At 40.1% G+C, this 15,724-nt stretch overlaps 1 protein-coding gene across 5 annotated transcripts in view; it reads left to right on the forward strand.

The window, feature by feature from the left end:
- The window catches only part of TNRC6B (trinucleotide repeat containing adaptor 6B), a 147,883-nt gene that overhangs the window by 46,448 nt on the left and 85,711 nt on the right, over positions 1-15,724 (forward strand). For 4 of the 5 annotated variants that reach the window (XM_044454837.1, XM_044454839.1, XM_044454838.1 and 1 more), the window contains one exon: positions 8,771-8,858. In XM_044454837.1, the coding sequence (XP_044310772.1) occupies positions 8,771-8,858 (88 nt within the window). Of the gene's footprint in view, positions 1-8,770; positions 8,859-15,724 lie in introns of those variants that run through there. The other variant, XM_044454840.1, reaches the window with a different exon arrangement.

Here is a 15,724-nt window from a genome sequence, read left to right on the forward strand (position 1 = left end):
AAATACAATAGAACATAATAAATTACCACTAAATACAAAAATACAAACAATACACTGAGATACAAACATAATAATATAAAATTAAAATTAACAGTATAAAATAAGTAAATAAAGAATATAGGAGGAGAAAAGAGAAGGAAGAAGAAGTTGCCCTGGCCAGATCATATATTTTAACCATTAAAATGATGTTTAAATAAAAAGGTCTTTACCTGGCGCCGAAAAACCAGTAATGAAAGAACTGGGTATCATCCCCATATTGTTGATAGTTCTGTAATTTTCTTTGGATAACCTCCCCCAGTAGTTTCATTTAGATATTACCCAGCGTGAGGGATAAAATATAGCCCTGTGGTGTGCTAGACCACTATTCCTCCCTTACCATGTTTTGAAATAGACTGTCTAAATAGGAGCAGAATCCCTGTAGTGCAGTACCTCCAGCTACTAGCCCAGATAGTCTAGCCAGAAGAAAACCATAGTTAATGGTATCGATAGCTTCCAGGAGAATCAACAAGGTTACATTCCTCTGGTCCTTTCTTAGCAAAAGACATTTCACGGGGTGACCAAGGCAATTTCTTTTCTAAAATCAGGCCGGAGACCTGAGTGGGAGCTGTCTCCAACAGTCACACTAGAACTCTTCAATATGTGGGGCATCCCGGCTATAGATCCCTTTGCCATAGCACTAAATAGGGTTCTTTCGGCAGCAAGACTGATCATGGTCTAGATCATGGTGGTCCAACATGAAGACCAAGGGCCACTTGTAGCCCCTGGGGCCTTGTTCTGTGATTCTTTTGCTGCTTGAAGTCACCCATTCTCAGATCCCAGCAGAGGCATGGACAGGATTGCAGTGAGCTCTCCCAAGGCTGCTGACTTGTCCTGCTTTCTTCTTGAGTTGTTTGTCCTGGTGGCCTCACAACAGCTTGCCCCAGCATGGTCTGTGCTGATCTAGCTGATGAGTACAAAGGCACTCAGGAGCTGAGTGCTTTTGCATATGTCAGCAGGAGTGGGTGGGGCATGCTTGGGAGAGTTCATCTGCTCAAGTACAAGAGGCTCAGTGTACCACTTCCAAGAAGGAAGGAGGGGCTGGAGGGGGGTCATATGGAAAGGTTTTTGGATTGGAGAAACAGGGAAGAAAGGGATGGGCCACCCCAGAGGGGAGTGATCATTGTGCTTGGGCTGCGGTCAGGGAAGGAGCTGCTTGTGATTTCTGCAGGTAAAAGCCAACTCTGAGACGTCATATAGGTTTTCTCCCTTATTTTAATGGTTAATATATTGTGTATATTAAATAAAATATATTGTGAACACTTTAATTTACAATATGGAAATGTAATTCATTGTGTGGTCCCCATGTTCTGTGTTGAAGGTCTCAGGTAGCCCTCAAGGTACAAAGAGCTGGACTGCCCTTTGTTAGATGATAGATAACCACTTAAACCATAATCACAGGTAAGGAACTTGTCTTTATATTTGTGTCACATAACAATATAAAGGCATAGCAACCTCAAGTATCAGTGTAAACTGTATAACATATATTTAACTCATAAACTTTGGAATTGGACTCTAGCTTTCTACAGCAGGGGTCCTCAACCTGCAGGCCTCATGCAACCCCCAGACTCTTTCTTTGTGGCTCTCTAACCTGCTTGTTTACTGTTAACACCCTCAAGGCATTTTCCCACAGAACTACACTGGTCTTCTTGCCTCAAGTGGCACCATCAACTGCTCTTTTTCCTGTCCCTTTCTTACAAAAAACACAAGATCAACATTGTTTATTCTGGTTTCTATGGTTTCTTCTGTCAGCCCCCTCTTGGTCTTATCCTTCATACTGATATTTTGGCCATTTTGGGTGCCTTGCTAGCCAGCAGAGCTCAGGTACCCGTACCACTCAGCTTTTTAGCTCCTCCTCCATGCATTACCATGTTGAAGGCTATGTATGTGTGTAAGGAAGATAAAGTAGCTGTGTGGATGGGTAGAGGAGATATCTGGCCTGCTTTTTCAGAAAAAGATGGGAAAATGAGAGTAAAAAGCCTGATATTTTTGCAAAAAGAATACGAAGTGTTTTGCATACTGAACATTTCTAGAGGCTCCACCCATCTATTTAATTTTTTGTTGCTTTTATTGTAAAACTGTCCTGAGAAGCTTGTAGTAGTCTTATATAAAAGCTTTAAATAAATAATAATTCAAGGCTCCTCCAAGTGGCTTCCAAGGTTACTGGTGAGATTGCTCCTTCAGGCAGAAGCATTCTTTCCTCAACAAGAGCTGGTTGCTCTGACTTTTTGCCTTACTTGCTGTTGCCTCTCCTCCCCCACCCATTCCAGCTAGAAGTCTTCTCAGTCATCTGTAATTGAAGGAGCCAATGAGTGGCCCCTTGAGTTGGGAAGAAAGTAGTATTTTCTTAGCATGGAAGCTTTCCACATCTTCCTGCAACTAAGTTCCTTTCCCCCAGCTGCCATTTTGCTTCTCATGATTGAGGCTTGGCTGGCAGGCAGTGATGTGTATATGTGCACCCTGCATATAATTTGAAGCCAACTTAGTGGCATATCCTCTACTCCAGGTGGGAGGCTACCCTTTCATTCATTCTCCCTACCTGCCCCTTTTTGGAGGGCCCCCAATTTTTAAAGTATTAGCATGTGTAGATTTGAACCTCAAGGCAGTGTGTTTATTAAAAATTTACTTAAGATTGCAACTCTGCCATCTGCTAGGTCTGATTCATAATCCATTTTTTAAAAATTCCTCCTAGCCTATCCAAATGGCCCAACATTCCTTCAACCTGACGAGGCAGGGTTCTCATCTCTTCTTTGCCATGGTCAAAATGAAAATCCCCAAATAAGAGCAGCCAGAGTGGGATGGAATTGATGGGAAAGGGAAGAGTTAGACCCCTTACACTATACTTCTCATATTATTTATTCAAGGATAATATTGAAATTCTGCAACTGCTGCTCAGCTAAAAATTCTGTAAGAAGATGTCTGCAAAAGATTGTGCTGTTTCAATGAAATGAAAAATTGCAGATGAGTACCATGTCTTTATTAACAAATGGACTATGAGTGCTTCTTTGTATTAAACAAGGATAAAGCAGTTTGCCTGATACACCTTGAAACTGTTTCGGCATTAAAGGAGTACAGTGTTAAAAGACACTTTGAATCCTATCACAAGAGCTACTCAATATATCTAGGAGAGGTGCAAGTGAACAAGATAAATTCTCTTTAAAAATTACATTTTTGCAGCAAAATAGTTTTAGAAAGCATGTTGAGTTGAACCTGTCAACTGTGGGAGCCAGCTATCATGTTCCTGTGTATTGCTGAGAATGGTAGGCTCACCTTGTTCAGATCATTGGCTCCTTCAAGGAAGCAGGAACCCGACCCTCCCTCAGAGAGGTGTTAACAACTTCCTGGACCCACATACACATCCCATCCTTGGCTTTGGTGATCAACCATGAAGGGCAAGGGTTGAGTAGACGGGTGATGGGATGGACTTGTCCAAACATCTTGTCCATATCCTCAGGTCACAATAATTGAAACCTATGCAACAAAAATGGACCAGATGGCACTCAGGACACCTCCTGTTCAAGGACCATATCAACTGTGGAGTCCAATTCGTGGCAAATCTGAGTGATTTCTTTCCTGAAGTGCTGGGCAAAGTCACCACAGTGGGCTACTTAGGGTGTAAAAGGCCTGGCCTAGGAATGTAATAGGCCCTTCACCACCTGGATTAGTTCAATTGGATGGCACTGTGAGTATGCAGTGGAAGCAGGGAAGAATTCCTTCTTCATAGCCCTCACAGCTGCAGCATAGGCTTGATAATAAACTCTAAGAAGTGTTTGGTCAGATTCAGCACATGTTCTGATTGTCAAGGAAAGAGTTTTGATTTTTTTCCCCTCCTTTGGCATTAGGTGAGAGCAATGATACAGACACTGCTCAACTACTAATATTGATCAGGGGGATAGAGTCCAGTTTCAGAATTACAGAAGCATTGTGTGCACTGCAGAAAACACTCTTGAAGGTGTGTGAACTAGTAGAAAATCTTGGTCTGAGTTGGGATAAATTGAAAAGCATCACAACTTGATGGTGCAAGAAATGGTCAGAAGCAAAATAAATGGTACACCTTTCATCAGCAAGCCTTGTGTAGTAACATTCTTCAGTGGGAAAGTGTAATGGGTATTGTTGTATCCAGCATTAATTATATCAGGCATCATGGCCTTAATCATCAGTTTCAAAATTTTCTCTGAGATAGATGCAGAAAATGGAGATGTATTGTAGCATGCAAAAGTCAGGTGGCTTAGCAGAGGCAAAGTCCTCAAGCATTTTTTCAGTCTTCCATCATGACACAGATATCCTTTTAAAGGAGAAAGGAAATGGTCAAGAAGTACTTTCTGAACCTGGATGAATTTTTGATTTGACTTTCTTAATTGATATCACAGAGTATCTGAACACATTGAATCTAAGGTTGCAGGGGAAAGGAACGCTTGTGTGTGACATGTATTCTGAATGGAAAGCTTTTGAAGCAAAACTAAAAAAAATTGTGAAGCAAGTCAGTGAAAGTAACCTTTCAATTTTTCATGCTGCAGTGAACAAAAATTTGAGGACAGGAATTTACAATTCAGTGTTGAATGACACATCAAAGCACTGAACCTGATGCAGGTGGAATTTCAAAATAGGTTCACCGATTGCCATAAGCATGGAAAGAAAATAGGAATTTTTCAGAATCCATTTGAAGTAGCACCAGAAGATGCAAGTAACTTTTTCTAGATGGGTCAGATTAATTTGGCACCGCATGCATCTGTGAACAAATGTTTTCCAGAATGAAAATTGTGAAATGCAAGTGTAGGTCAATACCTTCAGATGAACATTTACATGACATTTTAAGTGTGTCTTTCACAAACCTTGACTTGGACATCAATGCCTTGGCTAACAGAAAACAGCCACAAAAATCACACTGACTAGGTAAACATGTGCAGCTAGATACAAGGATTCCACAGTAAAATATTGTTCCAAAATGGATAGCATTCAAGTTAACATTTCTTCATTGACCTCTGAATGTTTATTATTTATCTAAATCAGTAGGTTAATCATTTTGCTACATTTTGATTTAAAATGTGACCCTCCTTAGGCATTGGGCACTCTAAAGCAGCCCCCATGTTCCAGAAGGTTGAAGACCACTGTTTGACAGTATCATAACAAAATGCAGGAAATAGCCAATAGTATTACAAGAATTAAGTCATAGAGCTTTGGCTACTGGTGGTATAGAAATGTAATTAATAATAATAGTAGAACTTGCACATATAGTAGCCATTCCATTTTATTGTGTTCATGGGGACAGGAACTTCTCTTTCAAAGGTTCATAATTTCAGTCTGCACTTGAATCTTTTATTGACTTGTCCTTTATTTCTAAATTATCTCACTTGTAACTGTGTTTCTGGGTATTTGTCAATATATCTTCTGTTTATGGTGTGTGATTGATCCTTATTTTCCTAGAGAATTTAACAGAACCCACAACATTACAAGAGGTACAGTGTAGCAGATTTACAAAGACTCAAAATGAGTCTTCGTTTTAACAAATTAACAAAATAGAGAGTTGACAAAAATTTTACAGCATGCCTCTTTGGATGAGTTAAATAGGAAATGCCATATTTTTATCCCAAGAATACTATAAAATGCTGTTGCAATTTGCATCTATCTTGTTCAGGCATGCAAGAAATGTGTGGCCCACAATACTCTGGACCCTAGACTTTTCAGTCAGAACCAATTGCCTAATCTTTTGAGTTGTTAAATTAAGCTAAACATCATATAGAAATTGCAGTTCTTCTCTTGCCCAAGATTCAAATGTTTCTATCAAAAGCTTAATAGATTTTGGGAATTAAATGAAGTTGTTGCTTTTGTAAATCTCTGACAAAACGTACCAGATAGAGTGTGGACAAGAGAGATTTAGAAGCGTCTTCCAAGGGAAAATCTATCTGTGAAATTAATGCCAGCGGATTGAAATATGTTAGATCATGTAAGCTTGTGTGAATAAAATTTGCTGGTACAATGAAAATGCGTTTTCAGTGGAACACATTGGGAGTTGATCAATCACTTTCAAGCATATTAACAGCAATAAGAGAACATAACCATTGAGTCTGCTAATTTCCTTTATTCTAATTTACAGGAGTTCATAGTATCACTTGTCATGGCAAGTGTTCTGCCACTCTCTGAATAGTATAGGCCCCAGTCTTTCTCTTAACCTTGAAAATGGGTTGAAGATAAAGCCTTATTCTTTTCCTGAAGCTCTTAGGAAGAATTTTGGAAGCCTAGAATGAAATATATTTTGTTTGAAACAGAAGCATAGTTCTATTTTATACTGTATGTGTTATAAACTGACCAGACAGATTTGGCTATTTGGCGATATAGAAATAAAACAGATGTACCCCAGCTCTCTAATCCAGCAGAACAGAAATTATGATTTGCCCTGTCTGCTCTACTCTTGCTTCAAGTTTGGAAGAAAGGGCAGCTTGTTCTGGAACTGAGATATTTAAATATCTGAGATATTTATAGAAAGGATGGCATACAAAAGCTTTTAACAAACAAACTGTGCTTCTGAGGCTTTTGTAGCACCTTGGAATCACAGTGCTAAACGGGCAAGCCACAACTTTCCTCTTCAGCTTAAAGCTGGGAAGAAGGGTTGACAGAGTGATTTTCTTAATGTCTTTTGAAGCACTCAAGAATGCATGAATGATCCCTGTCTGCATCTCTCCACCTTGAATTTTAGATTTGGGAAGAATAGGAAAATTTTTCTCTGACCATGCAGTGGTTTTTGAAGGCACATTTCAAGCTTTGTAACCAATCCTCTCTACTGAGTCATGTTTGGCTTCTAAGGCCAATTAAACTCTTGAGTTCTTGCTTACATAAAATGAGTTTAATTCGACTACAATAGAGTAAAAATTGTATCTTGGACATTAGTTTCATGTTTCAAATGTTTCAAAATGACTGAGATGCAAATAGGTGCATTCTATCATTATGGATGCAAATTTCAAATTAATACAAGGTGCCTAGAACTGTCATGTAATAATATTAAAATATATATATTTCATATTTTACCTCACTTTCCCACAATGTATTCGAAATTGTGTGAGAAATAATAAAACATGCATATAATGTTTTGTATGGTATATAATTTCACACTGCCAAAAGGGAATTTGTGGAGACTTAATTTGCCAGCATCTCCTTACTCTGACAGACCCCAGAATCTCCAAAAAGGCAGATTCAGAGGATTGAGGGAATGTGTCATGTGTCATGGCATGGAGTTACTGATAATTAGGCACTAGTAATTTCTCCTAATAGAGTTTCTGTTTGTGGAAGGTGCCTCTGTCATACACTTGGAAATCCCCTGTTTATCAGTCTCTCCCCCAAATCCATACCATTCATTAAGATCCATGAACTCCTAAAAGAGGCTTTCAGAGACTGGGAGGACTACTAGGGGAAGGAAAGGTACTGAAATCACAAACACCTACCAAATGAAAAAATAACATTCAAGGTAATTAAAACAAATTAAAAAGCAGTAGCAATTTAAAACAAATATTAAAATGCTGAATTAAAAAAACAATAATCTTCTCTCTAAAAACGAGAAGAGACAAGAACCTGTTGTCTCTCCCATGTAAAGCAGTACTGAAAGGCCCTGTCCCTAGTAGTTGACAACTGTATTTTTTGAGGATGAGCTGGAGATGAATAAAGCGCTTTAAGCTGGATCCAGAAATAGTCTACCAGTTGATATTAAAGTGGTGTAATGTACTGAGATCATCAAGCACAGAACGTTTGGTGGCCACATTGTACACCAGTTTCTGTTCTGAACAGTTTTTCAGGTAAGCATATCAAGAGCATTGTAGTAGTATGGATTGGCTATAACTAAGGTATGAGTATCTGAGGCCAGGCCTGATTTATCCATGTGCAGTATCTGCTCTCAAATCCAAAAGATACTCTTAGACAGACTATTGCTGTCACTCAGGCCTCCAGAGAGAAGACTTGGTTTGAGATCACCCCAGATTGTATACTTGCTGCTTCAGGAGAATGTAACCCCATCAAGAATGTATAATATACCTAGATTTCCAGCTTGCCTGATTACCAGCACATCTTATACTATCTGGATTAAGTTTCACCTATTTCAGCCCCGTGTAAGTGAGAATTGTTTGCAAGCATTGGTTCATGATATCCACCATTTCACTATAATTAGGAAGTAAAAAGAAGGTAAAGACATAGATTACATATTATAGTCCTAACATCTTATTGATCTTTTCTAGCACTGGTATATTTTAAAGTACATGGGAAGCAATAGAGATCCTTGTACTTCGCATACCAAATGCCATATGGTGGAACAGCCCACCTTTTGGAAATGATCTTCCAGAACAAAAATTTCTGTTGGAACATAGCATCCCAAAAATGCTCTATGTATACATGGGATGAAAGCAGTGCAGATGAAACTTTCTTCTGAATTTTTCCCTGACAAACTTCTATTACTAAAGGAGCTTAACAGCTTTCTATTACGTTTCAAAACCAGTTCATATTTAGCATGTCAGTAATGTTGAGCTTGAAGGAAATCTCTAACTATGCAGATTTTCTGTCCTGCATGCCTATAGCTTTTGGGGATGTAGGCCAGCATCGTATAGAATTGAGAATTGCTGTCTTGTGGTTGATTTGCTGCTTTACAGAATATAGAGATGAATAATATCTTTTTGATGCTGGGTTTTGATTTTTTGATTTTTGGAATAGGACATAATATATGTAGCAATAAACTGTAATGTTACACTTTTAACAGAGAGAAGGAGCAAGAAAAGGAAGAACAGTTAATGGAAGACAAGAAAAGAAAGAAAGAGGATAAGAAAAAAAAAGAATCAACTCAGAAGGTAAGACAGGTATCTGAGTATTTATTTATGGTTGGTGAATATGGACATCAGGACCTTCCTTGTAAAGTGCCCTCACAGTACTGAATAAGCTGCAGAAGCATTTGATTTGTCTTGTGTAGTTTTCTGCTTGTGTGCTTGCCTGACAATTGCTGTCTTCTCAGACTTGTGAGTAAATAAAAATTATAGGGTTGCTTTAAAGCATGGGTGTGCGTATGCTTTATGATGGTTTATATGTTTTGGTTATAATGGTGATGTCTAATGAGAGTTGTAAACCAAACATATTTGTAGGATCATGTTGCCCACTCCTGCTACACATGCCCTGGAGCTCAGTTCAGTAGACTCCCAATTTGTCTAAGAAAATAAATAGTTTTTCAAAAACTTCCATCCTCTGCTGAATGGACCCTGTTCACATATAATATTTACCCGTGTTATGGGTTGTTGAACTCTGTGTTGTCGAGCTGTGCACACATGTCTGCATTAGCAAACCATGGATTGGTCATCATTTATTTTACCAGGCTATGGAGCAAGAGCAATTAAACAGAAATAATATGCCAATACTACAGAATCACAAAGGTATTTGGGATATATAAATAGGGGACTGGCCAAATATTTTAATGATAAATGGGATACTTAATATACATAGTTTACTTAATAATTGAGAAAAAATGTAATTTATGTAAGGATTACCTAACTGATACATTTACTGATCAGCTATAAGTAGTAGAACAGTTAAATAATTTTATGTTAAATAGAAAGCCTATTATATCCTTCAATTAGCAATTGAGGGTGTTACTGTTAGGTATTGTGTATACAATGATCAAATTAATATATTCACTTTATGAATCTAATTTTGTTATGATACTGTTTTATCTGGGGAAGAAAGAAAAAATCAATTGCTAATTGCTAGTGGATTTGTGAAGATGTTATAAAGTGAATTATTATTAACCTGATTACCCATGTTAAAGCCTTTTTTGAATAACCAAGTATTAAGTCAAATTAGTAGTTATAGAATTGATAGAAGTAATAATTACTGACTTCTTGTGTAAGTTCCCTCAGTGCTATATGTAATTTTTGTGTAAAGTCCCTTTGTATCATTTTTCTTTCTTTCTATATTTCTTTTCCTTTGTTTTGTTCTTTTTATCTATCAAAAATTAAAACATTAAAAAACAAAGGCATTTAGGATACAAGGAGAGAGGCAGTGAAGGAAGAAGGAAACAACTCAGGAACTGAAAACAAACAAAAGTTTTGTTCAGGTGTTGGAACAAACTCTGTGTAGGGCACCAAACATAGGTTTACTCAAGACCCAGCTCCCTTGTGACATAGCAGAGTATTGGGTGCAGTTTCATAAATCAAGTAAAAAATAAGCAACCAAGTTCTTGTTAACAAAACAGCAAACGTTTATTTACAGTATGTTAAAAACACAGACACTTCACCAGAGTTCATGGATCAGGGTCCATTATGTACCCAAGCCCAAATAAACTCACATGCTCCAACAGGAGCCAGAAACATGGCCTTAAAGTCCAGAAGTATAATCAAAAATTGGTTCCCAAGGCACAGGATTCAAGGCCTGCAGTTGTTCAGGATTCAGCAGTAGACCAACAAAGAACCTCCAGCATTGCAATCACAAACCTCCTTTGCCTGTGTGCAAGCATTTATACAGGGACAGAACAGCAGAAGTTCCTCTTTTTTTAATCCAGCCCTGTGGAAAAATCTAGTCTGAGGTTGACAGCTTCCATCTTTTGCTGGCACTGACTAGAAGGCAGCCTCTTCTAAGCTTAGTCTGCCTGCTGGCTTCTTATCAAAGAATATTCCTACGGTCGAGGCTCCTTGGCTGCTTCTTCCAAGGCTAGTTCTAGCTGTAGAGGAGCAGGAGTACCTGCCTCCTCTTGACTGTGAAATCTAGTCTGCGCCCAGAGAGAGATAAAGGTTCCCCCCTTTGAGACCACAGTTTCAGAGGAAGACCTGAAGGGTTAAATGAACCCTGACTTAGTCCTGTGTGTTGACCAGATTATCAAGATGCTCAAAAAGAATACTTGAGAGAAAACCACAACTGGATTTTTGTGTAAAAGATTTTTGAGTTTGATTCTTGCACTGATTACAGATTTCTGGGCTGAGCACATGATCAGAGGCATCCTGTTCCTTAATTCGGCATATATGTTTTTCCGCCTGGGATGGTATTTTGTGGACTTCAGGGTTCTAGTAGATCTTGCAAGCCTGAAATCTGCCCAATTCTGCTTTAAAGAACTAAGCTGAGAATCTGTTTCTGGATCTAAAAAGTACTCCTAGAATGCAGCTTCTGTTTATAAACCCTGTAGTCTTTGTACTGATCTCAGTTTGCTTGCATAACCACATGAATCCATTCTAATCTGTTTGGATTGGCTCTCAAGCAGCTGTGGATCAGATCCTGAACTCTGGCTGATACATTGTTTCCATAAGGATAGATACAAGACCAACTGTCCATGTTCCAAAATAACTTGCTTTCCAGCCCCATCCAATAGATTGGATGACATTTCCTGCTCACCAAATCTAAATATTCTTATACTGGAAAACTTTTGTTTGATCTCACATGGTTATCTTGGTTCAGAGATGTTAGCTCTAGGTTCTTATATTGGTAGAATGAACAGAATCTGGGAGAGAAGGAAAAGGAACAAAAAAAAAAATTTAGTCCAGCCCCTATATCTGAATATGGGTAGGTTTATCATTTTCAGTTTGTTATATGTAGTAGCCATTAGCCATATCCCAGTCTTTACATACCCAACTTTCCAATATAAGGCTATAGTAGGAAAAGCAATATATTAGATAATTTTGAAATATTACTACTTTTAATCATTCTCACATTAAGTATCCCTACTATTTTTTTTCTCTTGAAAGGAACTCAAGGCAACTTACACAATCCTCCTCTCAATTTTATGTGTCTCAATGAGAAGATCACTAGATTAAATTTAGTTACAAAGCCATTTTATTGCAGTCTCTGCTGTAAGCACTATATTGCAAGCTGTAGAACAGTGATTCCCATGTGGGTGGTGCTGATATTGACCATCTCCACTGGCAGCCCCAAACACCTCTCTCCCCCAATTCCTCCCCCACATGGGAAACAATAAGCTCAAACTCATAGGTCTGATCCATTGTGGAAAGATGACCACCCTCTTCTTGGTGCCATAAAAGGCACACCCCTGTGCAACTGTCAGAGGTTGACATGTTACTGTCTAAGTGGGTCATATAAACAGTCCACTCTAATCTCTCCAGAGGTTTCTACTCCTGGTACTAAATGGTATCAAAGCAGAATGGGGGACTCAGACTGATCCTGGTCCTCAGAGTCATCAGTTGGTACATAACACTGAGCTTTCAAATGGTCATCCTGCAGGGTATCTTTGCACTACTGCAGCGAGACTTATTCAGCCTCAAAGATGCCTATATCCACATCACTGTAGTTTACACCACCATTACAGATATTTTGTATGCTTCCAAATCGGGGAGGAGACATTCTAGTTCTCAGTGCTCCCATTTGACCTCTCAGCTGCCCCAAGGGTCTTTACAAAATGCATGGCAGTGGTCTGCATGCATGCACGCACCTCCAGTTCCAGGGAGTACAGGTCTGCCCACAACTTGATGATTGGTTCCTGGTAGCCTCATCAAAGACAAACACTTGGTCCACACCTCCTGCTGTTTACTGCAGAACTGAGGACTGTGTTTGAATCTTGAAAAATCTGTCCTTTCTCCCTTGCAATCCATCCTCCTCACAGGGGCTTGTCTTAATTCAGTCTCAACAAAAGTTCTCCTCCCAGAACCAAGAGCAACCGCACTGTACAACAAGGTAGCCAACCTCAGCTCAGGAGTGTCCACCATGGCTCATGCATTGCAGAAGCTTCTCAGACTCATGGCTGTCACAGTGGCAGTGGTCTGCTTCATCCCAGACTTCAGATGACACCCCTTCACCTGTTGTTTGTCCACATCTTCTGCATAGAGGATGACCGCACCCTCCTAGACATTCTGCCTTTTGTCCAGAGCAGCCTTCTGTGGTGTACCATTCCTCACAACCTTGCAGCAGGGATCAGCTTCCTTCCCCCAGAGCCAACACTCTCTGTCACCACAGATGTATCTCAGAACAGCTGGGGAGTACACTGTGAGTGCCTGCAAACCCCAGGAGTCATGGGATCATGAAGAGGCCAGCAGAAATACTGGTTTTCAGGAGATACTGGCCATCTGCAAGGCATTGATCACCTTCCTAGCCTTCCTGCTCAGTCAGTGTGTCCAGATTGCCTCAGGGAAGCACATGATCCATATTGCTCACTAAATGAACACCCAACATATGGAATTGGAGCATCGCCAGAGACATTACAATCACGGTGATTCCATGTGGCAGGCAAGAGCAACATCCTGACAGACACTTTTGGCCATGCATCTCTTGACTTGCATGGGTGGCAACTGAACAAGGCAGTCCTCTGAATGAGACAGTCCTCCATGACAGTGAACCATAGCCCCCAACACAACATGCCCCCCCTTCTTCTCCTGGGAATTGTCTTCCTCCAGCAGGGTGGGACTCTGTTCTACATCTTTCAACCATTCCCCCAATCATCAAGGTGATCACCAAAATCAGGAAAGAAAGGACGGACTAGTTCTTATCAGTCCATGGTGGCCAAGCGAGCTGTGGTTCGCCTGCCTCCTCCAATTCTCACACAGGAACTTTATCTCCCACTTTCCCAGGGCCTGATCGTACAGGGCTGGGACTGAGTTCTCTATCTAGACATCAGAACCTTGTACCTCATGACCTGGAGGTACAAGGTACGGGGGGAGCACCCCTACCACCAGAGAACTCATCCATACTAGACATGGCACTTAGCTGTCCACAGGAAGGTCCTACCTGGCAAAGTGGAATGCCTTCACAGCACACACACAAAGTGGAATGCCTTTGCACACCTGGAAGGATTTGACCCACAGCAGACCACCATCAAACATTTCCTACATTCGAGAAGCTTTTTAGGCCTAAAGTCCTGCTTGATGCACATGTACCATGTAGCCATCCTCTCCTAGTCATGCATATGTGTGATGCACAGAGACCACAAAAAAGAAAGGCAGGTTGTTTACCTGTAACTTTTGTTCTTTGAGTGCATTCATACAACCTACCCTTCAGCCCCACTTGCTATCATGCCTTGGACAATTGCCCTTTCATCAGGGGTGATAGGGCCAGAGAGGGGATTTCTCCTCCCCTCTTCTAGAGATCCATGGCAGGAACTGAGGTGATGGGCAGGAGTCTCCCTAAGATACCTGGAAACAAGAAGAGGAGGGGCTCCCACCACCTGAATACTTAGCTGTAAATATTTCCTGGCAATAGGCTCTTTGCAAGTGCAAAGTCCATATGTATGAATGCACAGATGATCACCCAAAGAATGACAGTTACAGGTAAACCTATTCCCAGTGATTGGGACTCAAGGCAGCTTGCTTATCCTTGTTTGTTGTTGTCCACAAAAAGCTATAATATATTAGCAAGCAAATTTGTGAGCAAATGTCACTAATTGCAAGGAAATGCCACTAATTGTGATTCAAGTGAATTGTCTTAATAGATACTTTTAACCAAAGACTGTTTCCTTTTCCCAATTAAAATGTCTGCATGTAAACAATTGCCTTTCCTGTTACCCAAGATTAACCTGAGCAAATATTTCTGTTCAAAGACTGTGCTTCACCTCTTTCCAATCAGTCATTTTTGGAATTTGGGCATTTTGTAGTTACACTACACCCTGACTGTTCCCACTTTTCCTGAATTATTACAATTATATATGAATTACATAAATAGAAGCCATATGAATTTTTCCCTCCTGCTGTTTGAGGAGCAGGCACTTGATTGGAATCTCTGTTCTGTTGTGCTTGGAATAGCCTCTCAAATTATTGCTGTGTCTGGATGTGGACCTTCGATTTCTTTGTAGCGTTTTGAGTCCTGTTTGTCCTTTAGGATCAGATACCACTGAGCTTTTGTTAACTGCTTAAAGGCTTTGCACTTCCTCAGTCTTCTAAATATGATTTGGAAGATTGTCTGAATTGAGCCAAAGAGCAGGTGAGAGTGCCCCCCATCTGTTTTTCCTTTCCTTTCCTTCCCACAGGATAGACTGCGTTTATTGATTCTACATATGTACAGTAATCTTCCTAGATATGATTTGGATCCTCTCTGTACATTCTTCTTGGGCAAAGTGGTTTACCAGTGTGCCAATATTATGTGAAAATGTTTGCTTGGAAGTATTAGTCTCAGTTTTCTTACTAGTCTGAATTCAAAAGTCACTCCAATAATTAAACTCTGTAACAGCTTGGAAAAAACAAATGCTGTCTCATTTTCATTCCAGGCCTGTTTAACTTTCTGAATAGCTTTTATCTTTTCAATGAGAACTGGGTACTTAATTTGTATAGAATTTATGTGCTAGAAATTTAACATTTCCATCTGTGACAGCTCTTTAGGAAACCACTGATGTAGTAGTCTGCAGGGAGAGGAATTGGTGCTTCTCATATTGGCTCTTAAAAAATATCCTGGCTTGCTTTGAAAAATCTGCATCCTTGCTTACTTTTACTTGTATGCACTTATGAAAGCAACAGTTTAGAGCATGGGTCCTCAAACTACGGCCCATGGGCTGGATCTGGCCCACCATGCCCATTTATCTGGCCCACCATATAGGTTTTGGATTCATCGCGCGTGCACGGCGAGGTGGGGGCTTGCTCGTGTGGAGATCATTTTGGACTCACTTGGAGAAAATGATCCCCTTGCAAGCAAGCCTCTGCCTCGCAGTGCGTGTGCCCAGCAGCAGCTTGCTCACAAGGAGATCATTTTGGACTCACTCGGAGAAAATGATCTTGCGAGCAAGCCGGCACCTCTCTGTGCATGC

Source organism: Varanus komodoensis, unplaced genomic scaffold (assembly GCF_004798865.1).
Source record: "Varanus komodoensis strain SLA01 unplaced genomic scaffold, ASM479886v1 scaffold8, whole genome shotgun sequence".
Classification (NCBI taxonomy): Eukaryota; Metazoa; Chordata; class Lepidosauria; order Squamata; family Varanidae; genus Varanus; species Varanus komodoensis.